The 25,523-nt window shown below is 46.0% G+C and overlaps 1 protein-coding gene across 1 annotated transcript; it reads left to right on the top strand.

Moving 5' to 3' along the window:
- LOC127211043 (cytochrome P450 4F6) lies at positions 1-25,465 on the top strand. Its single transcript, XM_051170871.1, has 13 exons — positions 1-134; positions 460-658; positions 4,612-4,756; positions 11,754-11,807; positions 11,897-12,024; positions 14,482-14,603; positions 17,252-17,522; positions 17,874-17,940; positions 18,146-18,275; positions 24,334-24,467; positions 24,566-24,630; positions 24,789-24,871; positions 25,288-25,465. Exons 2-13 carry the CDS (start codon positions 461-463, stop codon positions 25,463-25,465), a joined length of 1,575 nt encoding a protein of 524 aa, XP_051026828.1. The 5' UTR covers positions 1-134; position 460.
- The last annotated feature ends 58 nt before the right edge of the window (positions 25,466-25,523 follow it).

The raw sequence follows: 25,523 nt of genomic DNA, 5'->3' as shown, positions 1-25,523 counted from the left end.
TAGCTTCCGGCCGGTCAGAAGGCGGTCCAGAGAAACAGTAGGTTCTAGGGCACTTGCAAATCCTGAGAGTAGGTGCCAGGAGCTGGCCTTGGAGACTTTTTCTCCTGGTTATTGCACCCTGGGCCTGTGCTTCAGTAAGATGCGTTCTAGATTGCAAACAACTCCTGCCTACTGCACTTGCCTCTCCTGTTCTCTCTCTCTCTCTCTCTCTCTCTCTCTCTCTCTCTCTCTCTCTCTCTCTCTCTCTCTCTCTCTCTCCCTCCCTCCCTCCCCTCCCTCTCCCTCTCCCTCTCCCTCTCCCTCTCTATGTGTGTCCCTTCTTCCTACTTTGCTCCCAAGCCCACCCAGTCCTATATAGGAATATATCGCTATATTCCTATGCAGTAAATGTGCCTGTCCCCGTCCCTCTCCAGAGTTCCAGAGTATCAGAATCTCACGGTCTGTCTATCTGCCTTGCAGGATGCTACAGCTGAGTCTGTCCAAGCTGGGACTGGGGCCCATGGCTGCCTCCCCATGGCATCTCCTGCTGCTGGGTGGGACCTCCTGGATTCTAGCCCGACTTCTGGCCTGGATCTATGCCTTATATATCAAGCGCAGCCGCCTTCATTGCTTCTCTCAGCCCCCTAAACCAAACTGGTTTTGGGGTCACCTGGCCTTGGTGAGTGTGGCAATAAGTGGGTCTCTGGGTAGAAGGGTGGATGTGATCCCAAGGGGTTAGGAAAGGTGCTCATGGAGAGACCTGGGACATAGGACAATAGAGAAGTGAGGGAAGAGCCTAGGGGTCCCCTCTCTCCTCAGCCGCATCCACTCCACTCCTGGCTGTCACTCCAGGCTCCGGAGCCTTTCTCTTTCTCTCCCTTCCCTGCTTTCTTTCGGCCTGCTTTAGGTCACATTGTGACCAGGACTCGTGGTCTGAGGTCTCTTCCTCTCACTTATGCAAATCTGTCCTCTCAGGAGCTCCTGGGGTGGGCAGCACAGCGCAGGGAGCATCCCTAATCCATTTAGTTTCCACTGATGCACTTGAGGCCTCCTGCAGCATGTCTAAGGTCTGGCCCCCGGCCATCCTTGCTGTCCTTGGCCTAGTATCTGTAGTTCTCTGGACTGCCATTTTGTGCCTTTGGTGATGAGCTATAACCGCCCCCCCCCCCCACCTCCAGCTACAGGGACCCCGAGGACCAGAAGAGAGATGTGAGTAGTATCTCTCCCCTTCAACTCCTCAGGCCCTATTCCTTTTTATCTTGCTCTCTACCCTCAAGATGTGTCAATGGACTCCACTCTCCAGTTTGAGCAATAGCTGAGCATTTTGTTTTTGTTTGTGTTTATTTTGTTTGTGGTAATGGGATGAAGCAAGTGTTCTACCTCTGAGCTGAATCACAGCCTGACTGTGTTCTTTTTTTCAATTAGGCAACATTCTGGCCTCTCCTATAATGGCTACATTTCCTAAGAGGGCCTCCTTCCTTACCATTCTCGCCTCTTTCCCAGCACTCCTTGCTCCATGCTGCACTGGCCCTATTGCCAGAGTATCCTTAATGTAAGAATGCTATACAGCTTTAAAGCACTGGATTGAACCTGCATTGTGAGATTTACGATGTGATAATTACAATTTACACTTTTCATTTCCATGTCACCTGTAAGTGACCACCTCCAATGCCATTGATTCAAGTGCTACTTTTTCTTTCCACAACCCCTTTCCTCCCAAAAATCTTTATTCACCCTTGTCATTTCAAGTCTTCTCGGGGCCCTGTTCCTGTCTACATAGAGGTAGAACAAAACCAATAACATATGTACGTACACACACACAAAATTTGTTGGAATGCTTTACAATTAACAGGCCTGGATAGTTCAGTAGTGGCTATCTGCATGCTAGAGAGAACACACTAATTGCACAGTCTATGAAACTGGATGCCTCAGTCGCAGGCTAGTGGTCAAGGGACTGAAAGTTCGGTCTTCAGTTCACAATTGAAGGCCAAAGAAGCAGAAGTTAATGTCATTTAATGATGGGTGCATTCAGCCACCTGGTGGTGGAACACACCCTTAATCCCAGCACTCGGGAGGCAGAGGCAGGTAGATCTCTGAGTTCAAGGTCAACCTGGTCAACAGAGTGAGTTCCAGGACAGTAGGGGATACACAGAAGCCCTGTCTGAAAAAAAGAAAGAAGGAAAAAAAAAAAAAAATGGGTGCACTCATGTGCAAGAAACAAAAGTCAGGCAAGCAAGCAACAGGTTTATTCTCACTTTTGTGTCTGTGCGGTCCATCAGAATGTTCCACTCACTCAAGATCTTCTCCCCTTGGTTATTTTTTTTTCCCTAGAAATATCCTTACAGACTCACCTTAAGTTTTGCCTCTTAGTTCCAGGTCTTGTCATAGTTACAATCAAAATGAATTATAACAAGGCTGCCCCTTGCAGCATGATCCCCACCTCATTTCCCTGTCATGGTTAACTTACGTAACGAAATCAGAATTCCTCCTGATATTCGTATCCTACACACAGCCAGTCCTCTCCCCCAAATGGACGGAAACGCCTCTTGAGGAGTGCTTAATGTAAGAATGCTAATCAGCATTACAGCACTGGATTGGACCTCCATTGTGAGATTTACAATGTGATAATTACGTTTTACATTGTGATATGTGGTAAAGGAATAGGAGAAGAAAACACAAATGTCTGCTTAATGTATGTGTATGTATGCACAAACATTCTTTATATATATTTTGGGGGGGACTTGGTTTGGGTTTGTTTGTTTGTTTGTTTGTTTACTTCAGTAGGCGGAGGCACGTGGTGGCAGACACCTGTGCTGGGGTTGGAGTAAAATCAGCTGTGAGAGCACTCTGAGTGGGAGTGAGTGATAAGTTGTTGGACCGGGGGAGAGGTGTGTGAATAAATACTGGCCTTGGGAAGAATCCAATAGGAACAAAATGAGAGATACATGTGTGCACGGGGAGGAGACAGGGAGCAGATACGTAGTAGAGTAACACATGCATACATTACTTTTAAAAATCAGGTTACTAAGTAAAATGTTTTCACATACCATTTTCATACATACTTCATTTTGCTTGGTTCTTCCCAGCTTCCTCACTATACCCTCTTACCCCCTTTCACTCTGCTCTACTGTCTTCCTCCTCCCCTCCATCAAAGCCTTTTTTCTTTTTAAAAGGCCTCACAGGCTACTTTCTGTTTCCCAGCCTTTACCCACATTTACTTTCACCTAAGCACAGCTCCACAGAGAACATTTTGTATTTGTCTGTCTGAGCCTGGGCTACTTCACCTAATACGGTGTTTCTCAATTCCATCCACTTCGTGGCAAAAAAAAAAAAAAAAATGTAGCTGAATAAAATTTAATTGTGTATATCTCACATTTTATTAGCCACTCATCTGTTGTTGAACATCTAAGATGATTGTATTTCGTTGCTGTTATGAAAAAAAAATCAAAGATAAACATGGATGAGCAAGTACCTTTGGGTATATGCCCAGGGGTGATAGAGTTTCTCTATATATGGCACTTTTATTTTTAGATGCTTCCACACGGATTTACACAGTCGATGCATTAGTTTATACTTCCCCCTATATTCTCACCAGCATTTATTGTCACACTTTTTTTTTCTTTTACGTGCATCGTGTTTTGTCTGTGTGTGTGTCTGTGCACCGTGTGTGTGTGTGCGTTACATCCAGAGGCCAGAACAGGGCATTGGATCCTTCTGGAATGGCAGTCACACACAATTGTGAGCCACCATTATGCTATTGGAATTGAACCTAGGTACTCTGGGAGCTTGTCCAGTACTCTGAACCACTGAACCATCTCTCCAGCCACAGTCACTTGTTTTCTTGATAGTAGACATTCTGACAGGGTTGAGGTAGAATATCAAAGTTGATTTAATTCATTTTTCTTTGATGGATAGAAGCATTTAAAAACATCTTAACATATTTACTAGCATTTGCATTTGCATCTTATTTTGAGAACTGTTCAGTTCCATGTTGGCCCATTTATTGATTGGCAGTTTGCAGGGTGTTTAATTATTTTTCAGTTTATATATTCTAGATATTAATCCATTGTCTTATTTATAGCTGGAAAATGTTTTCTCGAGTTCTGGGCTACATCTGCCCACTATGTTAAAAGTTTCTTTTGCTCTATGGAGCTTTTGAACTCAAATTGGCAAGAGTCCTTGCCAATTTTTCAATTCTTGGGGATATTTCTTAAACTTCTGGGGTCCTATTCAGAAATTTTCCTCATGTGCATCATCGAAAGTCCCGCTTCTAGCTCGCATATTTTTAGTTCTTTATCATTTATCATATCCCACGTCCTTGTATCACTCATCTATGTTATCTGTCAAGTGTCGCCCTTATAAATCACTTGTACACATTTTCCCATCTGTTCATCAAACCACTATTTATGGTAACAGACAGAAAAAAAAAAAAAACGAAGAGAGGGAGCCTTCAAAAAGAGGCGTGTTGGTAGAAGTGTGAATATATAAGAGACCCGTGTGAACGAGCTCGCAGCGGCTCAGCAAGAACCACAGCTTAACGACCAAGTAGAAGGGGTGGGAGAGGTGGGGAGGGATTGGCAGGGAGTGGTGGGTCGCCCTTCCAAGGCTACTGTCAGATTTCTTCTTTTCTAGATGACGAACAATGAGGAAAGCATGCAGTTTTTATCACATTTGGGCCACTACTTCCGTGACATCCACCTCCTTTGGATTGGACCTATCTACCCTCTCCTGCGGCTCACCCACCCTAAGTTCATTGCTCCCCTGCTCCAAGCCTCAGGTATCTCACGCTGGTCCCCGGCTTCTCCTTCTCCTTCTCCTTCTCCTCCTCCTCCTCCTCCTCCTCCTCTTCCTCCTCCTCCTCCTCCTTCTTCCAGTCCTTCTCACCCTACACAGACCAAGCTGAGCAGGCGATGAAGGCATGTGGGGTGGAGGAGGTCATAACTCTGTCACCAATCTTCTGGATGACACTGGTCAAGGTCCTGGGTCTCGCAGGCTGCTGAGGTCTCTTTGAGTTGTGAGTGATGGAAGCCCAGTCTTGTGTTTTGGTTTGGTTTTTTTGTTTTTTGTTTGTTTGGGGTTTTTTTGTTTTGTTTTTGTTCGTTTTTGTTTTGAGACAGGGTTTCTCTGTGTAGCAGGTTGGGCTGTCCTAGAGTCACTTTGTAGACCAGCCTCGAACGCACAGAGATCCGCCTGCCCCTGCCTGCCTCCTGAGTGCTGGGATTAAAGGCGTGCACCATCACGCCTGGCTTTGAAGTCCAGTTTTATCAAAGAAAGAGAATCTATGGTCAGTGCGTGGGGCTCAGAGCTGGAGTACTTGCCTGCCATGCACAAGACCTTGGGGTGCATGCCTAGCACTGGAAAAACAAGGAAAGGAATCTCTTGTCGTTGAGGTCAGGAAGGGAGGCCTTTAAGCACAAGTGGATAATGTTGTAAATAAAGGCAGCAGGCACCTTCATTTCCTAGCTCTGTTTTTCTATGAGGTGGTTTCACTCTCATGCAAGAAAAGATTACTCCTAGATTCTCAGCGTCCTCAGGGAAATCCATGTAGTCCCGGGAAATATTCTATGATCCTTTTCAATTTGATTTTTGGTGAGAGGACTTGGTACTTTCTCTAATCGCTGTGACTTGATCACCGAGGTTCTGGGTGTCATGGCTGCCTCTTCAAATACTGAGATTGAGATTGGAGAAGGTCTGAGGTGCTTGGTCCCAGAGGACAGAAATGTCAAAGCAGACTTCACAGCCATTCATATCTTACCCGAGTATTGAAGCTCATTCTGTCAGTGCAAATGCCAGTGAGCAGGCAGAGGTTGCGTCCTTTAGTCGCATTTTATTTAAATAGCATATGGCCTGAGAAGGCACTAGTGTAACCTACTCGATTAATTACTTCTATTGCTGTCATGAATGCTAAAACCAAGACAACTTACAGAAAGAAGGGTTTATTTGGGCCTTACAGTTCCAAGGGGATAAATGTGCTACCACAATAGTGCGTAAGTACAGTGACAGGCAGGCATGGTGGCTGACGCTAAACGCTGAGAGCTCACTTCTCACACCACTAACAGGAACCAGAGAGAGAAAATCAGGGCTGGTTGGGAGGCGTTCAAACTTCCTCCAGCAAGGCCACATCTCGTAATCTGCCCCAAGCAGTGTCACCACACTGGGAACGAAGTATTCAAATACCTAAGATATGAGGGGCATTTTATTTAAACCACTACAAGCCTAAAACACTGCCTTACTAAAAAGCTGAGGGTGGTGGTGTGCACTTGAAAGCCCAGTACTGGGGAGGTGGGTGCTGGAGCTCACTGGCAAGCCAGCCTTGTCAAATTGGTGAGCCCTAGGTTCAAGTGTGAGACCTTGTTTAAAACAAAAACAAAAACAAAAACAAAAACAAAAACAAAAACAAGGTAGATGCCTCCTAGAGAGTAACTCGAGACTTTGACCTTTGGCCTCCACATGCATAGATACACATGAATATGCCATCCATCACCCACACACATACATCTCTCAAGCAAGCAGGCTACATAGGGAAGAAGAGAAATAAAAGTCAGTCAATATTTCCAGAGCTTGCTTTTCCTCGTTTGGTCAGGTGGTTAGCCTAAGGATCATGGTATTAAATTCTGTGTAGACTGGCCAAGACGTTGACACAGATATTGAGTTTCGTTGGTGTCTGTGAGCAGTTACCTCAGAATAAACCAACCATTAACTGTGTGTATGGATACACGTATTTACAATGTGTAGCTTTCTTTCCTCAATATGGAGTGAAAAATATTTCCTTATAATATAGAATATAAAATCCCCCAACTATCTCTTCCATCCCTACCATTTTCCTTTGTTATTAAAAATTAGTATTTCTTGCCAGGCCCACACCCTTTAACCTCAGCACTTGGGAGGCAGAGGCAGGTGAACCTCTAGGTTCAAGGCCAGCTTGGTTTCAGGATAACCAGGGCTACACAGAGAAACTCTGTCTCAAAAGACAAAACTGAAAAAGAAATTATATCTTATAAGATCCATTTGACATAAAAGCTGGCATTCTATTTATGAGTTTGCAGGTGATTGCTCGAATGGCTTTTACCCATAAGTGAATCTTCTAGCACAAATCTGTGTACTTTCAAGCACATTATATAAAATAGTAAGCTATTGGCCGGGTGGGGTGGCGCACGCCTTTAATCCCAGCACTCGGGAGGCAGAGGCAGGCGGATCGCTATGAGTTTGAGGCCAGCCTGGTCTACAAAGTGAGTCCAGGATGGCCAAGGCTACACAGAGAAACCCTGTCTCGAAAAACCAAAAAAAAAAAAAAAAAAAAAAAAAAAAAAAAAAAGGTAAGCTATTGGCCCAAAAAGAATAAAGAGTTGGAAGTTTAAGAAGGCTTCCCCGGAGCTGGAGAGATGGCTCAGCGGTTAAGCGACTGTCTGCTCTTCCAGAGGTTGTGAGTTCAATTCCCAGCAACCGCATGGTGGCTCACAACCACCCACACCTTCAAATGCTCTCTCCTGGCCTGCAGGTGTACAGGCAGATAGAGCACTCATGTACATGAAATAAAAATAAATAAATAAATAAATAAAAAAGAAGGCTTTCCCATGGGGCTGGAGAGATGGCTCAGCGGTTAAGAGCACTGACTGCTCTTCCAGAGGCTCTGAGTTCAATTACCAAGAACCACATGGTGGCTCACAACCATCTATAATGTGATCTGATGCCCTCTTCTGGCCTGCAGGGGTGCAAGCAGGCAGAGCACTGTCTACATAATAAATAAACCTTAAAAAAAGAAGGAGGAGGAGGAGAAGAAGAAGGCTTTCCCATATCCTGTAAGATTCAGGAGCCAGGAGAGAAGAAAAAGCAGATAAACAATCTCCATTTTTTTTCTCACATCAAAGTCTATTTTATTATCTGTTTTAGTCTTTCTATTAGATTTAAATAATTTTAGCACAGCCTATGAAAACAACATTTTTGGCTGTTGGAATATTTGTCCTTTTTTGCTACAGTAGTACTGATTTTTTTTTCTGTTTTCAGTTTTTGATCTTAAGGAATTTGGGGTGAAATCCTGGACTTGGTGTGAGTAGTCCTGAAATATATCTCTATCCGAAGACATATTAACAAAATATAACCAGAACCCAAGTATAGAAAACATTTAGTTAATACCGTGTACCCATGTGTAAAAAACAGTTTTGTTTGCTTGTTTGTTTTGCTTTTGAGTTTAGAGCTTCTTATTTTTCTCTTTATTAGTTATTTGAGGACTTTGTACAATATATTTTTATCATGTTCACCTTCCTCCTTCAACTCCTGCCAGATCTAACCTTCTTCCCTCCCGTCTAACATTGTGTCCTCTCTCTCATTAAAAAAAAAAAAAAAATACTGTCAAAGTAGTTTATGCTGTCTATATATATATATATATATATATATATGGACATATATGGAATATATATATATTCTTTAATTTCATTTCAGCTTTGGTTTTTTAAGACAGGGGTTCTTTGTGTAGCCCTGGCTGTCTTTGAACTCACTCTGTAGACAAGGCTTATCTCAAACTCACAGAGACCCACCTGCTTCTGCCTCTTGAGGGCTGAGATTAAAGGCCTGTGCCATCATGCCACTACCACCTGGCTTGTCCATATCGTCTTGTATGTGTGAAGACCTACAAGCCAAGATGCAGAGGATGAAGAGTGTGGAAGGACCAGCCCTATGAGACATCTATATTACCCCTCTTTCTCTCAAGGCTCAGGGATCACTGCAGAACATAGAGCAGAGAGAACCTACGAGCCAGAGGCAGTGGATGACTAGAAGAAAACACTGCTTTTCAGATGCAGAGGGCATTTGCACATATGAACTCACGGCATGCACAAGACCTGTGCAAGCTCAAGGCAGACAAAATCCAAGCATGGAGAGGGAAATGGCACAAAGTCTCAGCCCTGTCTGTGAAGCTATTGGTGGCTGACAGCTGCTGGCTGCGGGAGAGTCTTCTTCCTCTATGTTTTAAATTAGATGTGCTCATGTTATCTTATGCATAAGAGTTTTGCCTGCGTACACATACGCGTACCACATGCATGCTTCAAGCCCACAGAGGTCAGATTAGGGCAACACATGTCTGGACCTAGAGTTAAGAGATGGTTGTGAACCACCATGTGGATGTTGGAAATCAAACTTAGGTCCCCTGCAAGAGCCACAAGTGCTCTTAATTGCTGATCCATGAGCCAGTTTTCTTAAAGGTGTAGCCTCTGGTAGGTCACTCCAGTAGAAGAACTGTTTGTTTGTTTGTTTGTTTTTTTAAGGGGATTTATTGGAGCTGAGTGTGGTGACACATACCTTTAATCCCAGCACCCAAGGAGTCAGAAGCAGGTGGATTTCTGTGAATTTAAGACCTGTCTGGTGATCTTAAATAGGGAGTTCCAGGACAGCCAGGGCTATGTAGAGAGACCTTGTCCCCAAAAACAAATTTTGTAAAGTATTTATTTGCTTACTGTGTGTGTGTGTGTGTGTGTGTGTGTGTGTGTGTGTGTGTGTGTGTGTGTGCCCTGACTAGATATTTGTGCACTGCATGTGTACAGGTGCCACTGGAGACCAGAAGATGGTGTCAGATCCCCCAAAGCTAGAAATAAATGTGGTTGTGAGCCACTTAGTATAAGTGTTGGGAATCAAACCCATGTCCACTACAAGAACAAACAGATGCTTCTAATTGCTGAGCAATGTTTCCCTCCCTGAGATTCATTCTTTAAAAATAACCTCTTAACCAATTAATTTTGGAAGAATTGGCACAAGGGGCCCATTTTTCTGGCTGAGTTTGAGACATAGTCTTACTATGAAAACCTTGAAGTCATCCTCCTTAACCTTTTGAGTGTTTGGATGACAAGCATGGACCATCATGCCCAACACAAATTTATTTTGATTTTGGCAACCTTTTGTCCTTGGCCAAATGCTCCTGTTTGTTTCGGATTGGTTTCTGGAAACCACTTCTGATTAGCCATCTGGTCAGTTGATCTCAGGTGTCTCTCATCACTGAAAAGGGATCTCTCCCAGTTGTAGTCATGTGATCCAGACAGCTTTTGAGGAAAGAAGTGACAGATATCAAGGAGTTGGTGTCAACAAGACTTCTTAGGGCCAGATGTAACCAACTAAAAGGTATACAATAGCAGTTCTCCACCTGTGGGGTTGCTACCTGTTCAGAGGTTGAATGACCCTTTCACGGGGGTCATCTAAGACCATCTGCATATCAGATATTTATGTTACAATTCATAACAGCAGCAAACTTGCAGTTATGAAGCAGCAACAAAATGGTTTCATAGTTGGGAGTCAACTACAACAGGAGCAACTGTATTAAGGGGTTGAGTGAGGAGCCACAGGCTAAGGGAAGCACATGGCATGTGAAGGAAGCCTTGTTATACAGTGACTCCGCATTGTGCCATCCAGCTTAGATACTCGGACTTCAAGCAAGAGGGTGATTTTGGAGAAAGGTGATGTGCAGAGCATCACAGAGGAAGCTTTGCCATAGCCTAGACTGGTCCAGCTGTGTCTCTTTGACTCGTGGCCTGGAGGGGACAGTAGCAGCTCCAAGTGGTATCCACATGGGGCCAGCATCTTGTGGTATCTTTGAGGATAGGGGAGTCCTTGGCCCTAAGCACTTGACACAATTCCTAGGAAATGGTCTGAGCCCAGCTATACAATAAGGGAGAAATGTAAGCATCTGTACTATGAACCTCAGGGATAAGGCTGACCAAATGGCCAGGGGGGAAAGGCTGAGCTCTGCAATGACAGTCTTTTGTTCCTCTACCCCACCACTGCCAACCCCCACTGCTACAAATGTGCTGGTTGGGAATGAGATATAGGTCAGTTTTGTTGTTGTTGTTGTTGTAGAATGTTAGAGCTCTCCGCCTTCTCAGATTATAGGCTCTATGAATAAAGCACAATTTAAAGACTAAGTTATACTTACCAACCATTGCCATTCATGTTAATAGGCTGTATGAGCCTCAGTTTTCTGGTTACCACTCTGGTACCTCTGCGCAGATGGCTTCGGGGCTCTCCAGTTAATCACGGATACTGATTTGTCCTTGGTAACAGGGGGTTAGAGAACTGACTCAGTGGTGAAGAAAACTCATTATTCTTGCTGAGGACCTGAGTTCAATTCCAAGCATCCACACCCAGGCAGCTCGCAACCACCTCTAACTCCAGATCCCAGGGATCTGATGCCTTCTGGCCTGTGTGAGCACCTACACACACACACACACACACACGTAAAAGCAGCAGCCAATAATCTTTTTTTAAAAAGCTGTAAATAGTTGAATGGTGGCAGCTCATGCCTTTAATCCTAGCACTTGGGAGACAGAGGCAGGTATATCTCTGTGAGTTCAAGGTCAGACTGGTCTCCAGAAATAGTTCCAGGACAGCCAGGCTGTTACATAGAATAAACCCCATCTTGAACTATCCTCCCCCCCCCCCAAAAAAAAACCCCAAAGAAGCAAAAACAAAACAAATCAAAGTGCTGGGATTTAAGTACACACCACCACCACTCCTGCCTGGGCTTTCTCTTTTTTATTTTTTAATTAATTTATTTTTTGGTTCATGTGTGCCATGTTAATCTGACCTTTGCTCTACCTGCTGCTGCAGCCTGGTCTGGTCTCCTCTTGTTTGACCTCTCCCCCCACCCCCATCCCTGCTTTCTTTGTCCTTGTCCCATTCTTGTCATGCTGAGCTTGAAGAGGAAGTGTGCAGCCCTGGCTGAGAGTCCCCACCCTTCCTAAAGTCCATTGCTCTCCTTTTCCGTGGGCCCTGATTGTCTTTCTTCGTGTCAGCTGCTCTTGCACCCAAGGAGATGACTCTGTATGGCTTCCTGAAGCCCTGGCTGGGTGAGTGTCTGAAGGTGAGGATCAGGGGACTTCCCTTGAGGGTTCAGGGAAAGCATTACCCTTGCCAATTGTCATGGCTGCCCCCCCAGGGGATGGGCTCCTGATGAGTGCTGGTGACAAGTGGAGCCGCCACCGCCGTCTCCTGACGCCTGCCTTCCACTTTGACATCCTGAAGCCCTATGTGAAGATTTTTAACCAGAGTGTGAGCATCATGCATGTGAGTTCCTCAAACTCAAACTCCCACGCAGAGCCTTGTAGAAAAGGGTGTGTTTTCAGATGTAATCTGTAGGCATGAGTCTGCTAGATGCCTTTGGGACCACAAGTTTTTCTCCAAGCCTTAGGTTTCTTTCTTCTCCTTCTCCTTCTCCTCCTCCTCCTCCTCCTCCTCCTCCTCCTCCTCCTCCTCCTTCTTCTTCTTGAGAAAACATTTCTCTGTGTATCCTTGGTTGTCCTGGACTCGCTCTGTAGACCAGGCTGGCCTTGAACTCACAGCAATCCACCTACCTCTGCCTCCTGAGTGCTGGGATTAAAGGCGTGGGCCACCATCACCCTGCCTCTATCTTGAACTTTTTTTGGAGGCCTAGTTTTGTTTTGTTTTGTTGTTTTTGAGACAGGGTTTCTCTGTGTAGCCCTGGATGTCTGGAACTTGTTCTATAGACCAGGCTGGCTTGGAACAGAGGTCCATCTGACTCAGCCTCTGAAGTGCTTGGATTAAATGTATACACCACCACCATCCAGTGTTTTTCTACAAAGCAGGAATAATAATCTATATTTAACGAGGAGTCAAAATGACACCATGGAGTCAGGCTGCTAGCATGCGAAGGGGGCTCAGGAGGACCTGTATTTTCTCTTGGTCACGGAAGCTTTGGAAAGTCAACACAGTAATGTTGACCACTGCACAGCTGCCCTTTCTACATCCCACACCACGTTAAGCTCACTGGCCCTAAGCTCTGCGTGGTCACACACACCTTTGATCCCAGCACTTGGGAGACTGCGGCAGGAGTATAGTTCATGTCTACACAGCAAGGCCCTGTCTCAAATAGACAAGGTCTTGGCTGTTGCTTGGTGCTAGAGAGGCTGCTCAGCATGCACAAAGGCCTGGCTTCTATCCCAGCATTAAAAACAAAAGAAAGAGGGTTGGGTTTTTTTGTTTGTCTGTGTCTGGTTTTTTTTGTTTGTTTGGTTGGTTTTTTGTTTTGTTTTGTTTTGTTTTTGTTTTCTTCTTTCTTTTTTTGTTTTGTTTTTGGTTTGGTTTGGTTTGGTTTGGTTTTTTTTGGTTTTTCGAGACAGGGTTTCTCTGTGTAGCCTTGGCCATCCTGGACTCACTTTGTAGACCAGGCTGGCCTCGAACTCACAGTGATCCGCCTGCCTCTGCCTCCCGAGTGCTGAGATTAAAGGCGTGTGCCACCACGCCTGGCACTTTTCTCTTCTTCGGGAACTCACTATGGCACACTGCCTATGTGGACCAGGCTGACCTCTAACTCACAGAGATCCACCTGCCCCTGCTAGAAGTAAAGGTGTGCAACACCACGACTGGCTAAGACTCGACTGGCCTTGGTGGGGCAACTAGATCCATCCTTGCCCTTTGTCTTCCTTGAGAGAGTATGGGTTTCCTAGGTTGGAGAGACTGGGTTCTGAGAGGGAAGGAGGGAGAAAAGAAGGTAGGAAGAAAGGGAGAGAAGGAGAGAAGGAGGGAAGGAGAGGAAAACTTAGTATCTCTCCAAGCTTAGCTTCAGAAATAGCACACCATCATTTTTATACCACTCCTTAGGTCAGAACAAGTAAGTCTCTAGTTCAGCTCAGATTGAAAACATGGAGAAGGCAGACTGGCCTCCCAATGGTGAGAGCTGCAAGGGCTCACTGAAAAGGCCGAGCATGGAGGAAGTATGAAAAGCTGCAGTCGTTTCTGAAGCTGCCTACCACTAGACTGACAAAGATGGTAAAGACAACAGACATTTACTGATCCCCTACACTATAGAGAACCCTTGTGGCAATCCCATGATATAAGCTGTCTGATATTATTTCCTCACTGCCGTAAGATAGACATGACTATGACTACTAGATTATGGATTGTGAAACAATCCGGAGAGAGCTCAAGGGACGTGTCAAAGTTCACCAGTAAGAGAGCATAAGTAGTGAAGCAAATATTCTTTAATACACTTTATTTTTTTTAAGATGTGTTTATTTATTTTATGTATATGAGCGTTCTAGCTGTATGTACACCTGCATGCCAGAAGAGGGCATCAGATCCCAGGATAGATGGTTGTGAGCCACCACGTGGTTACTGGGAATTGAACTGAGGACCTCTGGAAGAGCAGACCAGTGCTCTTTTAACCTCTGAGTCATCTCTCCAGCTCCTATGAAGCTGGTTTATGGAGAAGAAGAAAAAAAATCAGGTCAACTTAAGTATTACTAAAGGTTAAGGACTGAGGAGAAGACAATGAGCTAAAGAGCGGCATGCAGGTGGATTTGAACCCAGGACTCCCAGCTTTGCGTGTTAGACTCCTATATTAATGCCTCTGTGCTCATCCAAGTCTGGCCTAGCCTGGGTGGAATGCTTGGGGCAGAGCACTGGAGGAAGGCTGGCTCAGAGCAGGGTAGGAGACTATTCTGCTGTTACCGTTGGAGCAAGAAGGCATGACTCAGCCCTATCTCAAACCACTTCTATGGCCAGGCCAAGTGGCAGCGCCTGGCCTCAGGTGGCAGTGCCCGTCTGGACATGTTTGAACACATCAGCCTGATGACCTTGGACAGCCTGCAGAAATGCATCTTCAGCTTCGACAGCAACTGTCAGGAGTGAGTGTCTCTCTCTCTCTGTCTTTGCTGGGGAGCCTGAGCCATGGACAAAGGGAGGCATTGGGGAGAGAGGGACTGGCCAGAGGGAGGAAAGGTGGCCTATAACTGACATTTAAAGGCAGTGAAAGGAGAAACAGTGGTCCTTCCTGGGAGGTGGAGCTGTGCGAATTGTAGGTGAATGGGGTCATTAACAGGCATTTTGAAACAAGACATTTTGGAAATGAGGTTGAGGTAGGTGTTAGAAGGTTTGTTTTTTGTTTTGTTTTTCCTTGTTGTGACAAGATACCTGAGTGCAATGGCTTGCTACAAAAGAGATTTGTTTGAGCTCCTTGTGTCAAAGGTTTCTGTTCTTCCTTGTAGGAAAGGGTGAGGCAGAGCACCTCCCATCATTAATGGTGAAGAAGTAAAGGTTGCCTGTGCTTGCAACCAACCTTTCTCCTCCTTCCCCTGTTGTCTACTTGAGTCCTAGCCAGTGGAATATGGCTGCCCACATGCTGAGTAGGCCCTCACCCACTCAGTTAGTCTTCTCTGAAATACCCTACACACACACACACACACACACACACACACACACACACAGAGAGAGAGAGAGAGAGAGAGAGAGATGCTTCAGTAAACTCCTCAATGTGTCTTAAACCAATCAGGGTGGTAATCAAGATTAACTGTTACTAATCCCAGTTAGAAGAAGGGAACATGGGCACAAAGTCCCACCCATAGCCAAAAAGCTATTTAAATTGATACTTTCTGGGAAAGAGAAAAATCCATTTTCTTCAATGGAGTGACAGTGGCTATATCCACCACACTTTAAGGCAGGCCTCCTGCTCAGGAATAGTTGGTCAGCACAAATCTCTCTCTCTCTCTCTCTCTCTCTCTCTCTCTCTCTCTCTCTCTCTCTCTGTGTGTGTGTGTGTGTGTGTCTGTGTCTGTGTCTGTGTTGTGTGTGTGTGTCCTTTTGTTTCATTTTAGAATTTTTTTAAGAGCGATAAAGCGGGTGGAGGGTACAAGAAAGAACTGGAAGAAGAGAAAGAATATGATCAAAAGTTAAAATAATTAATTAAAAAGACATGAACTGTTGATTGGTGGTGGTGGTGGTATCTGCCTTTAATTCTCTAGCACTCAGGAGGCAGTGGCAAGCAGATCTCTTGGTCTGAGGCTAGCCTGGTCTACAGAGCAAGTTCCAGGACAGCCAGGGCTACACAGAGAGACTCTGTCTCCAAAGCCAAAAAACAAAACTAAACAGACATACAAACTTTCAGTGAGGATGAGACCATCGGATTTTTTTTTTCCCTCCTCTTAATTTCTTTTTTCTTCTAATCTTTGTGAGTTTGAGGTCAGGCTGGGCAACAGAGAGAAACTATTTTTTTTTTAAATCCACCTTAATACTTTGTTTTATTTTTTTGAATGGTCAGCCATCGTGCCTGCCCCCACTCCACCCCCACAGCCCCTGTGTCTGCCTCTCAAACTTAAGATATATGGGAAAAGAGAAGGTAGGGATTGGTTTGACATTTAGATACTTAGATGATGATGGTTTAGATCATTTGGGTTGACATACATGCATAGATATTTTTCATGCCTCGTTTTTTTTTAATTTCTTTTTTTTTTTTTTAAGATTTGTTTATTTATTATGTATACAGTGCTCTGCCTGAATGTGTGCCTGCACACCAGAAGAGGGCATCAGATCACATTGTAGCTGGTTGTGAGCCACCATGTAGTTGTTGGGGATTGAACTCAGGACCTCTGGCTCAACCTCTGAGCCATCTCTCCAGCCCCTTTATTTCATTTTTCATTTGGTCCTTTTTGTGTGTGTGTGTGCTTGTATTCCTTGCTATGGATCACACTGCAATTGACTCACAGCCACCCCTCACCGGTCCTTTTTGGAAGGACTAAAGGGTCAGGCCAGTCTTCCTTTTCTATTGTTGGTAAAGGGCGATACCTTCATTAAACTGGTCTCAAGTGTATGAACAGGCAAGCCCTGGCTGCCTCAACAATACAACCCACTCCCAGGAAGAAACAAAAACAAACAAACAAAAAACAAAAACACAGCCTGGCATGGTGGTCCATGCCTTTAATCCCAGTACTTGGGAGGCAGAGACAAGTGCAGGGATATGCAGAGAAACTCTGTCTCAAAAAATGGAATTTTTTCATTTTTTAGAACGGGCCTTGCGACATAGTCCAGGTTGGCCTGGAGTCACAGTCCTCCCGCCTCCTTTTCCTGAGTGTTGAGTAGCAGCACAAACACCACGTCCTGGAAACTAGCTGGCAACTAGATGCTAAGCATATTGAACAATCAGCCGGAAAGGCGTGAAGGCAGCCGTTGGTATTTAAGATGAGGGTTCGAGTCAGTTGAATTTGGATACCAACGGAGGACCTGGAGAAGGAAAGGTCTGAGTGTGATGCCGAAAATACGAAAGACCTGCAGCAAACCAAGGAGGAACAGCAGAGGCAGATGTTGAGCGAAAGAAAGGTGAACGGTGCCCATGTCCACCTAGAGTCAGGGACATGAGGACCGGATAAGGAGTGAGCGACAGAGAGTAGTTACGCTTGGCGAGGGGCACTTTGGGGATAGGGGTTGTCCTAGTCCTGGGTCTCTGCCTTGGGGGTAGCATGTGTCCTAAAACTTTGCTTCCCCTCTGGCCTGCCCCTTACAGGTCTCCCAGTGAATACATTGCCGCCATCTTAGAGCTCAGCGCCCTGGTAGCAAAAAGGTCCCAGCAGCTCTTCCTGTACCTGGACTTCCTGTACTACCGCACTGCTGATGGGCGGCGCTTCCTCAAGGCCTGTGACCTGGTGCACAGCGTCACAGATGCTGTGATCAGGGAGAGACGCCGCATCCTCTCTAGCCAAAGTGTTGATGAGTCCCTCAAGTCCAAGGCTAAGACTAAAACTTTAGACTTTATTGATGTTCTCTTGTTGGCCAAGGTGGGTTCCCCCCCCCCCCACCCCGGGATCTAAGTTGCATGGACCTCAATGTTCAACGTCAGAGAGTGCTAGTGGGGCATAGACAGGGATTGTAAAAAGGAGGGGCCAGGTTGGAGAAGAATTTTAGAGGTGGCTCTGGTGGAATGCTGCGTAGAAGCAAAGACTAGCAAGAAAACAAGGAGAAAATTGTGAGCAAGCTCTGAGGATGATACGGGATTGGGGGTGGGGTGGAGAGGTGGGGGGGGGGGTGGGGTGGGGATTCTGTGTGCACGGTGGGTATCGGAGCTTGTCCCAAGAGAAACTCAGGAGTGCTCAGACAGTGTATGAGCTGTGGTCTCGCTTTGTCTTCAGGATGAGCACGGGAAGGAGCTGTCAGACGAGGACATCCGAGCAGAGGCTGACACCTTCATGTTTGGAGGTGAGGGTCCTTGGGTAGGACTACAATGAGGGTACGGATCTGTAATTCCCAGGCTCATCTGTGGGGGGGGGGGGCACCCAGGATCTCTTCCTTCTTTCCATCCATCCTTTCCCCATCCTTCCTGGGGAACCTCACTGTCTAGACCCTGTCCAGCCTGTGATGACAAAGCACCCAGAAACACAAGCTTTCCTGTCTACCCCCTCAGGCCATGACACCACAGCCAGCGGGCTCTCCTGGGTCCTGTACAACCTGGCGAAGCACCCGGAATACCAGGAGCGCTGCCGGCAGGAAGTGCGGGAGCTCCTGAGGGACCGAGAGCCTGAGGAGATTGAATGGTGAACGCAGGTCCTCATGGTCTGTCCTATAGCCCTTCTTTTCCGTTCTGCTTCCCAGATGCGGAAGAGGGGCTCTTTTTTTTTTGAGTCTTTTGATATTTCCTGGTGCACATAGGAGCTGAGCTTAGAGGCAGATACTCCGCCTGGCTAGCAAGAGAAAAGCTATATGCTTAGTGACAGAGAGATCTCAAAGCCCACCTGTATTGCCTCACTAACTGGCTAGGCAACATTGGCAAACTTTTATAAATCATCTATATGCTCTGTGGACTGGGGAAATCGGCGCTACAGAGCTGCTTGGAAAGTGAGTGGTGATATTGAGAAAGCAGATGCCACCAACACAGACTCAAAACTGCCCTCCCTCCTTTGCTTTTCTGCTTAAACTTGCATTTCCTCCCTGAGACCTTAGCTCCCCTTTATCTTTGCTCTTCTATTTAACTCACACCTTGCAGTCAATGCTAGAGAGACTCAAGCATCTCAATGGGTAAAAGTTATCTATCTCTTCATAGTAAAACATGTCCACAGTGCCTGTCCTGCCACAACTCTAAGTTCAAGGCCAGCCTGGGCAACACGGTGAAGCACTTGTCTTTTAGGACTACACATTTTATTTGGTTTTTTTTTTTTTTTTTCTTTTTTCATTAATTTATTCAGGTTACATCTAAATTTTTATCCCCTTGCTTGTCTCCTCCCGTTCCTCCCTCCCTCCCTCTTTCACACTATTCCCATCCCCTAGGTCTGTGACAGAAGGGGACCTCCTCCCCCACTATATGGTCACAGCCTATCAAGTCTTATCTTAGTAGCCTTCCTATTCTTTCTCTGAGTGCCACCAGGCCTCCCCACCAAGGGGAAGTGGTCAAATATGGGGCACCAGAATTCATGTCAGAGTTAGTCCCTGCTCTCCAGATGACTGTGGATAATGTCCTGTCCATTGGTTAGATCTGAGTAGGGGTTCTATATTTACTGCATGTATTGTCTTTGGTTGGTGCAGTAGCTTAAGCAGACCCCCCCTGGGTCCAGATCTGCCCATCATGATGTTCTTCTTGTAGGTTTCTAGGACCCTCTGGATCCTTCTATTTCCCTATTCTCCCATACTTCTCTCACCTAGAGTCCCAATAGGAAGTCCCCGCACCTATCCCAATCTTCTGGTAAGTGAAGACTTTCAGGGGACATCCCTGTTGGGCTAGTGTCCAATTATAAGTGAGTACATACCATGTGATTCTTTCTGAGTCTGGGTTAACTCACTCAATATGATCATTTCTAGTTCTATCCATTTGTCCACAAATTTCAGGATTTTCTTCTTGTTAATAGCTGAGTAGTATTCCATACTGTAAATGTACCACAGTTTCTTTATCCATTCTTTGACTGAGGGACATTTAGGTTGTTTCCAGGTTCTGGCTATTACGAATAAGGCTGCTATGAACATAGTTGAGCATATGTCCTTGTTGTGTGGTGGAGCACCTTCTGGGTATATTCCAAGGAGTGGTATATCTGGGTCTTAAGGTCTTGAGCCCTATTCCCAGTATTCTGAAAAAGCACCAGATGATTCCCAAAGTGGTTGTACAAGTTTGCACTCCCACCAGCAATGAAGGAGTGTTCCTCTTTCTCCACATCCTCACCAGCATGTGGTGTAACTTGAAGTTTTGATCTTAGCCATCCTGATGGGTGTAAGATGGAATCTCAGGGTCATTTTGATTTGCATTTCTCTGATGGCTAAGGATGTTGAGCATTTCTTTAGGTGTTTCTCAGCCACTCGATATTCCTCTGTTGAGAATTCTCTGTTTAATTCTGAGCCCCATTTCTTGATTGGGTTATTTGGTTTGGTGGTGTTTAATTTCTTGAGCGCTTTATATATTTTGGATATTACACCTTTGTCAGATGTAGGATTGGTGAAGATCTTTTCCCAGTCTATAGGCTGTCGCTTTGTTCTATTGACAGTGTCTTCTGCCTTACAGAAGCTTCTCAGCCTCATAAGGTCCCATTTATTAATTGTTGACCTTAAGGCCTGGGCTGAAACACCTGTCTTAAAATGAAAAGTGTTAACCACTTTTCAAAGTAAGAGTATCTTCATGTAGCCTAGGCTGGTCTCAAATCAGGCCTCATGCTCCCTCCTTGAATGCTGGCATTATAAAAACCATGTCACCGTTCCAATTCCTAGATGCATTTTAAAGCTGGTCAGTTTGTGATGGAATATTCGCTACACTGCCCAGGCTGGTACCAAACTGATGGACTCAAGTGATCACCCTGCTTCAGTCTACAGAACAGTTGATCTTAACTAACTAAAGCAAAGTCAGAAAAAGGAAGCCAACTGGCTAGTGGCCCACTGAACAAGGCAGTGAAAAGAAGACATCTCTCCTATACCAGGAGGAAAGCATGCTTAGGGGCCAAGAGGAGGAATGTGCCTGGGTGTTTTGGAAATACAAATGTGAGGGCCAGGGAGGCTCCTTGTGAGACTAGAGTTGGGAATAAAATGCTTGGAAACTATTAAGAATTTGAGCTTTAACTAAAGGTATGTCCACTAACGACCTTTGGAAGCTGATATAAGATCAAAGGTAACCAGGAATGGGAAATCCAGGTGCGGTGATTCAGGCTGTAATCTCAGCTTGGGGAGGCTGCTGCAGACAAGACTGAACTCTAGGCAGCCTGACCTACAAAGTAATACTTGTCTTCAAGAGGAACTAAAGAAAGATATGCAGTGTGTGAGTCTGTAGGACAGTCAGAGGCTGGGCAGACAGGGCCAGGCATCTGTAGGCAGTGTGTTTCACGGTTGGCTAGGGGTTGCCTGGGAAGCATGCCTGAGGCTTAAATGCCACATAAAGCCCGAAGATGCCCTCGCTGGAAGCTGGCAGTCTATCACTTGCCTCCCAACTGGAACAGCTTCTTCATGCTTGATTTCTTCTTTTGTCTTCTGGGAGGTCTCTAGGGCCTTAAGTCAAATGCCCTTTCAGGCCTTTCCTCAGCAGTACCTTCCATACAGCAGGCATCATGTCTGTCTGTGTCTTCTTTTGTATTCGGTGTGCCACTCCAGTTATCCACTCAGAACTCCACCGAGGACATGTATGGAAATATTTTCAGTGAGAACAAATATTGCTGAATTGCCTTTTAGCATCTCTGTGCTGCTTCACTGTCTAGTGTGTAAAGGAACAAGTGATTCCTATTTCTTCTATCTTTTGACTTAACTGTATAGTAGTATGTTAAATGGATGTGTCATGATTAATCAAAACATTCCCACCTTGATGGGCATTTAACCTAGATTCCAATCTGGTTGTTTTTTTTTTTTTTTTTTTTTTGGTGAAATTTCATATTTATTTATTTATTTGCTCTGTGTGTGTGTGCTATGCGCTTCAAACTTTTGTAGCATGTGTAAATGCCTGCTCAGGACTAATTCCAAGCACCTTTTGAATATATGCTGGTAAATTGTATATTTTTAAATGCTTTTGGGGTTGGAGAAATGGCTCAGCAGATAAGAGCACTTGCTGTTTTCACAGAGGACCAGAGTTTGGTTCCTAGCACCCACATTGGGTGGCTCACAACCACCTGTCACTCCAGCTCCAGAGGACTGGATGATGTCTTTGGCCTCTACAGGCACCGACAGGTGCACGCGCACACTCACACATACTCACGCAGTTTTAAAACATCACTCAGTTTTTCAAAGGCATTTTGAGTTCTATGACTTAATGATTCTTGGAAAATCCGCTTCCACACACAAACATGGAGAGCGCTCAGTTCTTTGTATCTTCATCAACATACACTGTGGAGCTTGAAAGCGTTTGCCAACCTAAGAAGCCGTAGCACACTGTGCTGTGTGACTAAACACCACTGCACACACATGCTGAACATAGCATTCGCCCTTTGATCTGCCATGCACATGTCTTTTTTCTTTGACATACCAAATTACTTTGCTTTCCTATCTTCGGAATTTCTGTTTTCCTTTCTTGACTGATTTACAAGAGCTCTTTTTAAATTTTTTTTTGTTTTATTTTACTTTATTTTTTTTTTTTTTGAGACAGGGTCTCACACTATGTAGGCTGTCCTGAGGACTAGGCTGGCCTCTAACTCAAGACAGATGTGCCTGCCTCTGTGTGAAATTTAAAGCAGGCACTAATACATCTACTAATTTAATTTCTCTATGTATTTTAGGCATGTGTGTGGCTCCATGAGTGTCTGCCATGTTAGGGGGGGGACATGTCACACAGGACAGAAGAAGGCATCAAAGCCCTTGGAAGTTGAGTTGTAGGCAGCTGTGAGATGCTTGACATGCACACTAGGAACCAAACTCAAGTCCTCTGGAGGAGGAGTAAATTCTGTTAACTGTTGAGCCATCTATCCAGGTTGAGAATCTTCTCAAATATGTGTATGGTGTGTGTAGGGGGTGGGCATGTGCGTTTGTATGTATGCAGACAGATGTGCGCGCTCATGGCTGTGTGTTGGCCAGATGTCGACATCAGGTGTCTCTTCCTTGATTCTTCTCCACTTCCTTTTCTGAGTCAGGGCCTCTCACCGAACAGGAGCTTGCTGGTATGGACGGTCTAACCAGCTCTCTGACCTGCTTCTGCGTTTGCTGTGACTGCATACTAAAAGTCTCACCCTGGCCAGACTATAAAAATCATTCTGGTTTTATTAGCGATCTATGATCCTAAGAATATTTAATTTCCTGCTTTTTCTTTCCGTGCTTGAGACGGACCCCCCAGGCCTTGTACAGTAGGAAGGGGTGTTTGGTTGAGCTTCATTCCCAGCCCTAGCATACAGGCTTTGCTTTTCAAGTGCCCTAGTGTTGGGTCCCTGGGCTGTCACCTCTTCACTGCAGGTAGTCTCTGTGCCTGATCCTCAGTGTCAGTGCATGGGTCCCCTCTATCACCTCACACCTCAGCTGCTCTCTAACTGTCCTTACATGTTGCACCACACCCACCCACCCCGACACTGAGAGAGGGCTTCTCTGTGTAGCCTTGGCTTTCCTGGATTATAGCTGCAAGCCATCACACCTGGCTTGTTGCACTCTTTTTTTTATCTATTTTGTTGGCGTTCATTATGCCTCTACCAAGCGGGCGTGGTGGTGCACTCCTTTAATCCCAGCACTTGGGAGGCAGAGGCAGGTGGATCTCTGTGAGTTCGAGGCCAGCCTGGTATACAAAGCAGGTCCAGGACAGCCAAGGCTACACAGAGAAACCCCGTCTCAAAAACCAATCAACCAACAAACCAACCAAACATTATGCCTCTACCTCCCATCTCCACTCCTTGTCCTTGCTAGGTAGGATACCCCAACACCCCAATGCTAAGTAGGGGATAAAGGAGATTAGTGGGGAGAGAGGGAAGGGTTTTCTTTGGGTACTTCCATCTGGTTTGGGTCAGTTCTTTGGGAAAATTCCAATCTCAGTCATCAGGATTTCCAGCAGTCTAGCAAACCAGCAAGTGTCTCTCCCTCCCTCCATCCCTCCCTCCCTCCCTCCTTTTCTCCTTGAGATGGTGTCTTTCTACTTAGCCCTGGCTGTCCTGGTACTCACTATGTAGACTAGAATGGCTTGGAATTCACAGAGATCCACTTACCTTTGCCTCCCAAGTGCTGGGATTAAAGGCGTGTGCCTTTTTTTATTTCACTAAATATTAACTCCTCATGTATTCATGAGCATATCTGGAGTCCACTAATATCTCTGTAATTCCAGCACTTAGGAAGTAGAAGCAAGATGATCAAGGTAAAAGGTCATCCTTGATTTCATAACTAGTTCAAGGCGAACATGAGAAGTGAAAAAGAAAAACAAAACAAAGGGGCGGGAGAGATGGCCCAATAGTTAAGAGAACTTACTGTTTTTCCAGCGAACCCTTACTTACATTCCAGCACCAACATCAAGCAGCTGACAAGCACCTATAGTCCCACCTCCCTCTTCTGGCTTCCCCCACACACTGAGAGACACATACACACTTAGAACCTTTCTAAAAAAAAAAAAAATTAGTATTTAAAAAAACAAACTATTTTGGTACAGAATTATGGATCAGTCTCACTGAGGGGCAGAGAGGCTGGGCAGGGCCTTGTTTTTGCTCCTGGATAACCGTGTGCTGTGTTCCTCAGGGATGACCTGGCCCAGCTGCCCTTCCTGACCATGTGCATCAAGGAGAGCCTGCGGCTGCATCCCCCAGTTCTAGTTATCTCCCGAAGCTGCATCCAGGACATTGTGCTCCCAGATGGCCGGGTCATCCCCAAAGGTGTCCTCAGTATCAGTGGGGAGGATGGGCTGCCTGGCTAGGATGAGTGGTCCCCAGAAGCAACATGGACTTATCCTGACTGTCTCCTTACTCAACAGGGACCATCTGTGTCATCAGCATTTTCGGGGTTCACCACAATCCTTCAGTCTGGCCAGACCCTGAGGTATGACCCTGCCCTTTCCCCAACTCAAGACCTGTGGGAGAGGCACGGGCCTACCTGAGAAACCAGAGCTAACATGCTCCTGTCCCTGTGTCTTCTCTGGGGCTGCCTGGATGTGGGCAGAGACCCGTCCCAGCAGCCTAGTCTTCCCTGGCCTGCAGGTCTACAACCCCTTCCGCTTTGACCCAGAAAACCCACAGAAGAGGTCACCTCTGGCTTTTATTCCCTTCTCAGCTGGGCCCAGGTGAGAAAGTGGTCCTGGGGTGTGTGTGTGTGGGGGGGGGTGAATCTGGGTCTGACGGTGGGGATAGGGGACAACTGGGTGGGTGAGGATTCTTGATCAACTTTGCTTGGGTTGTGTACAAAGGTCTGTAGAGCCGGGGATTGCGAGGTCAAAGGCTCTGTACTCAGAGCCCCACCCTGGCCTTGAGTGCTGAGGCTAAGATAGGATCGAGAAATGAGGACACCCAAGCAAGGTCCCTGGTACACGCAGGGCCACGAAGCGTCCTCCTGGCCCTTAGTCTGACCAGATGTAGCGGGGACCTGGCCAGGTTGGGTCTGAGGATGCCTGTCTGGGTCTAGACATAGAAGTCTCTCCCCCACGCCCTGACCTTCGTCTCCTCCTGTCTCACTTCCCTCACACACACACACCCCTCGCAGGAACTGCATAGGACAGACTTTCGCCATGACGGAGATGAAGGTGGCGCTGGCGCTAACGCTGCTGCGCTTTCGCATCCTGCCTGATGACAAGGAGCCGCGCCGGAAGCCAGAGCTGATCCTGCGCGCGGAGGGCGGGCTGTGGCTGCGAGTGGAGCCGCTGAGCACAGGCGCGCAGTGACTCTCCACCTGGTCTGAGACCTCCTCACCTACTCTCCTACCTCTTTGGATCTCTGAAT

The sequence above is a fragment of the Acomys russatus genome, chromosome 28 (assembly GCF_903995435.1).
Source record: "Acomys russatus chromosome 28, mAcoRus1.1, whole genome shotgun sequence".
Lineage (NCBI taxonomy): Eukaryota > Metazoa > Chordata > Mammalia > Rodentia > Muridae > Acomys > Acomys russatus.
Note: the sequence above shows the minus strand (reverse complement) of the source record. Positions and strands in the feature narration are given on the sequence as shown.

Excerpts from the sequence above, each read along its gene's own strand:
- LOC127211043 (XM_051170871.1), top strand. The coding sequence starts at position 461 with ATGCTACAGCTGAGTCTGTCCAAGCTGGGACTGGGGCCCATGGCTGCC. Across the intron at positions 24,468-24,565 it reads TGGCCGGGTCATCCCCAAAG|GGACCATCTGTGTCATCAGC; the intron begins GTGTCCTCAGTA and ends CTTACTCAACAG. Across the intron at positions 24,631-24,788 it reads CAGTCTGGCCAGACCCTGAG|GTCTACAACCCCTTCCGCTT; the intron begins GTATGACCCTGC and ends CCTGGCCTGCAG.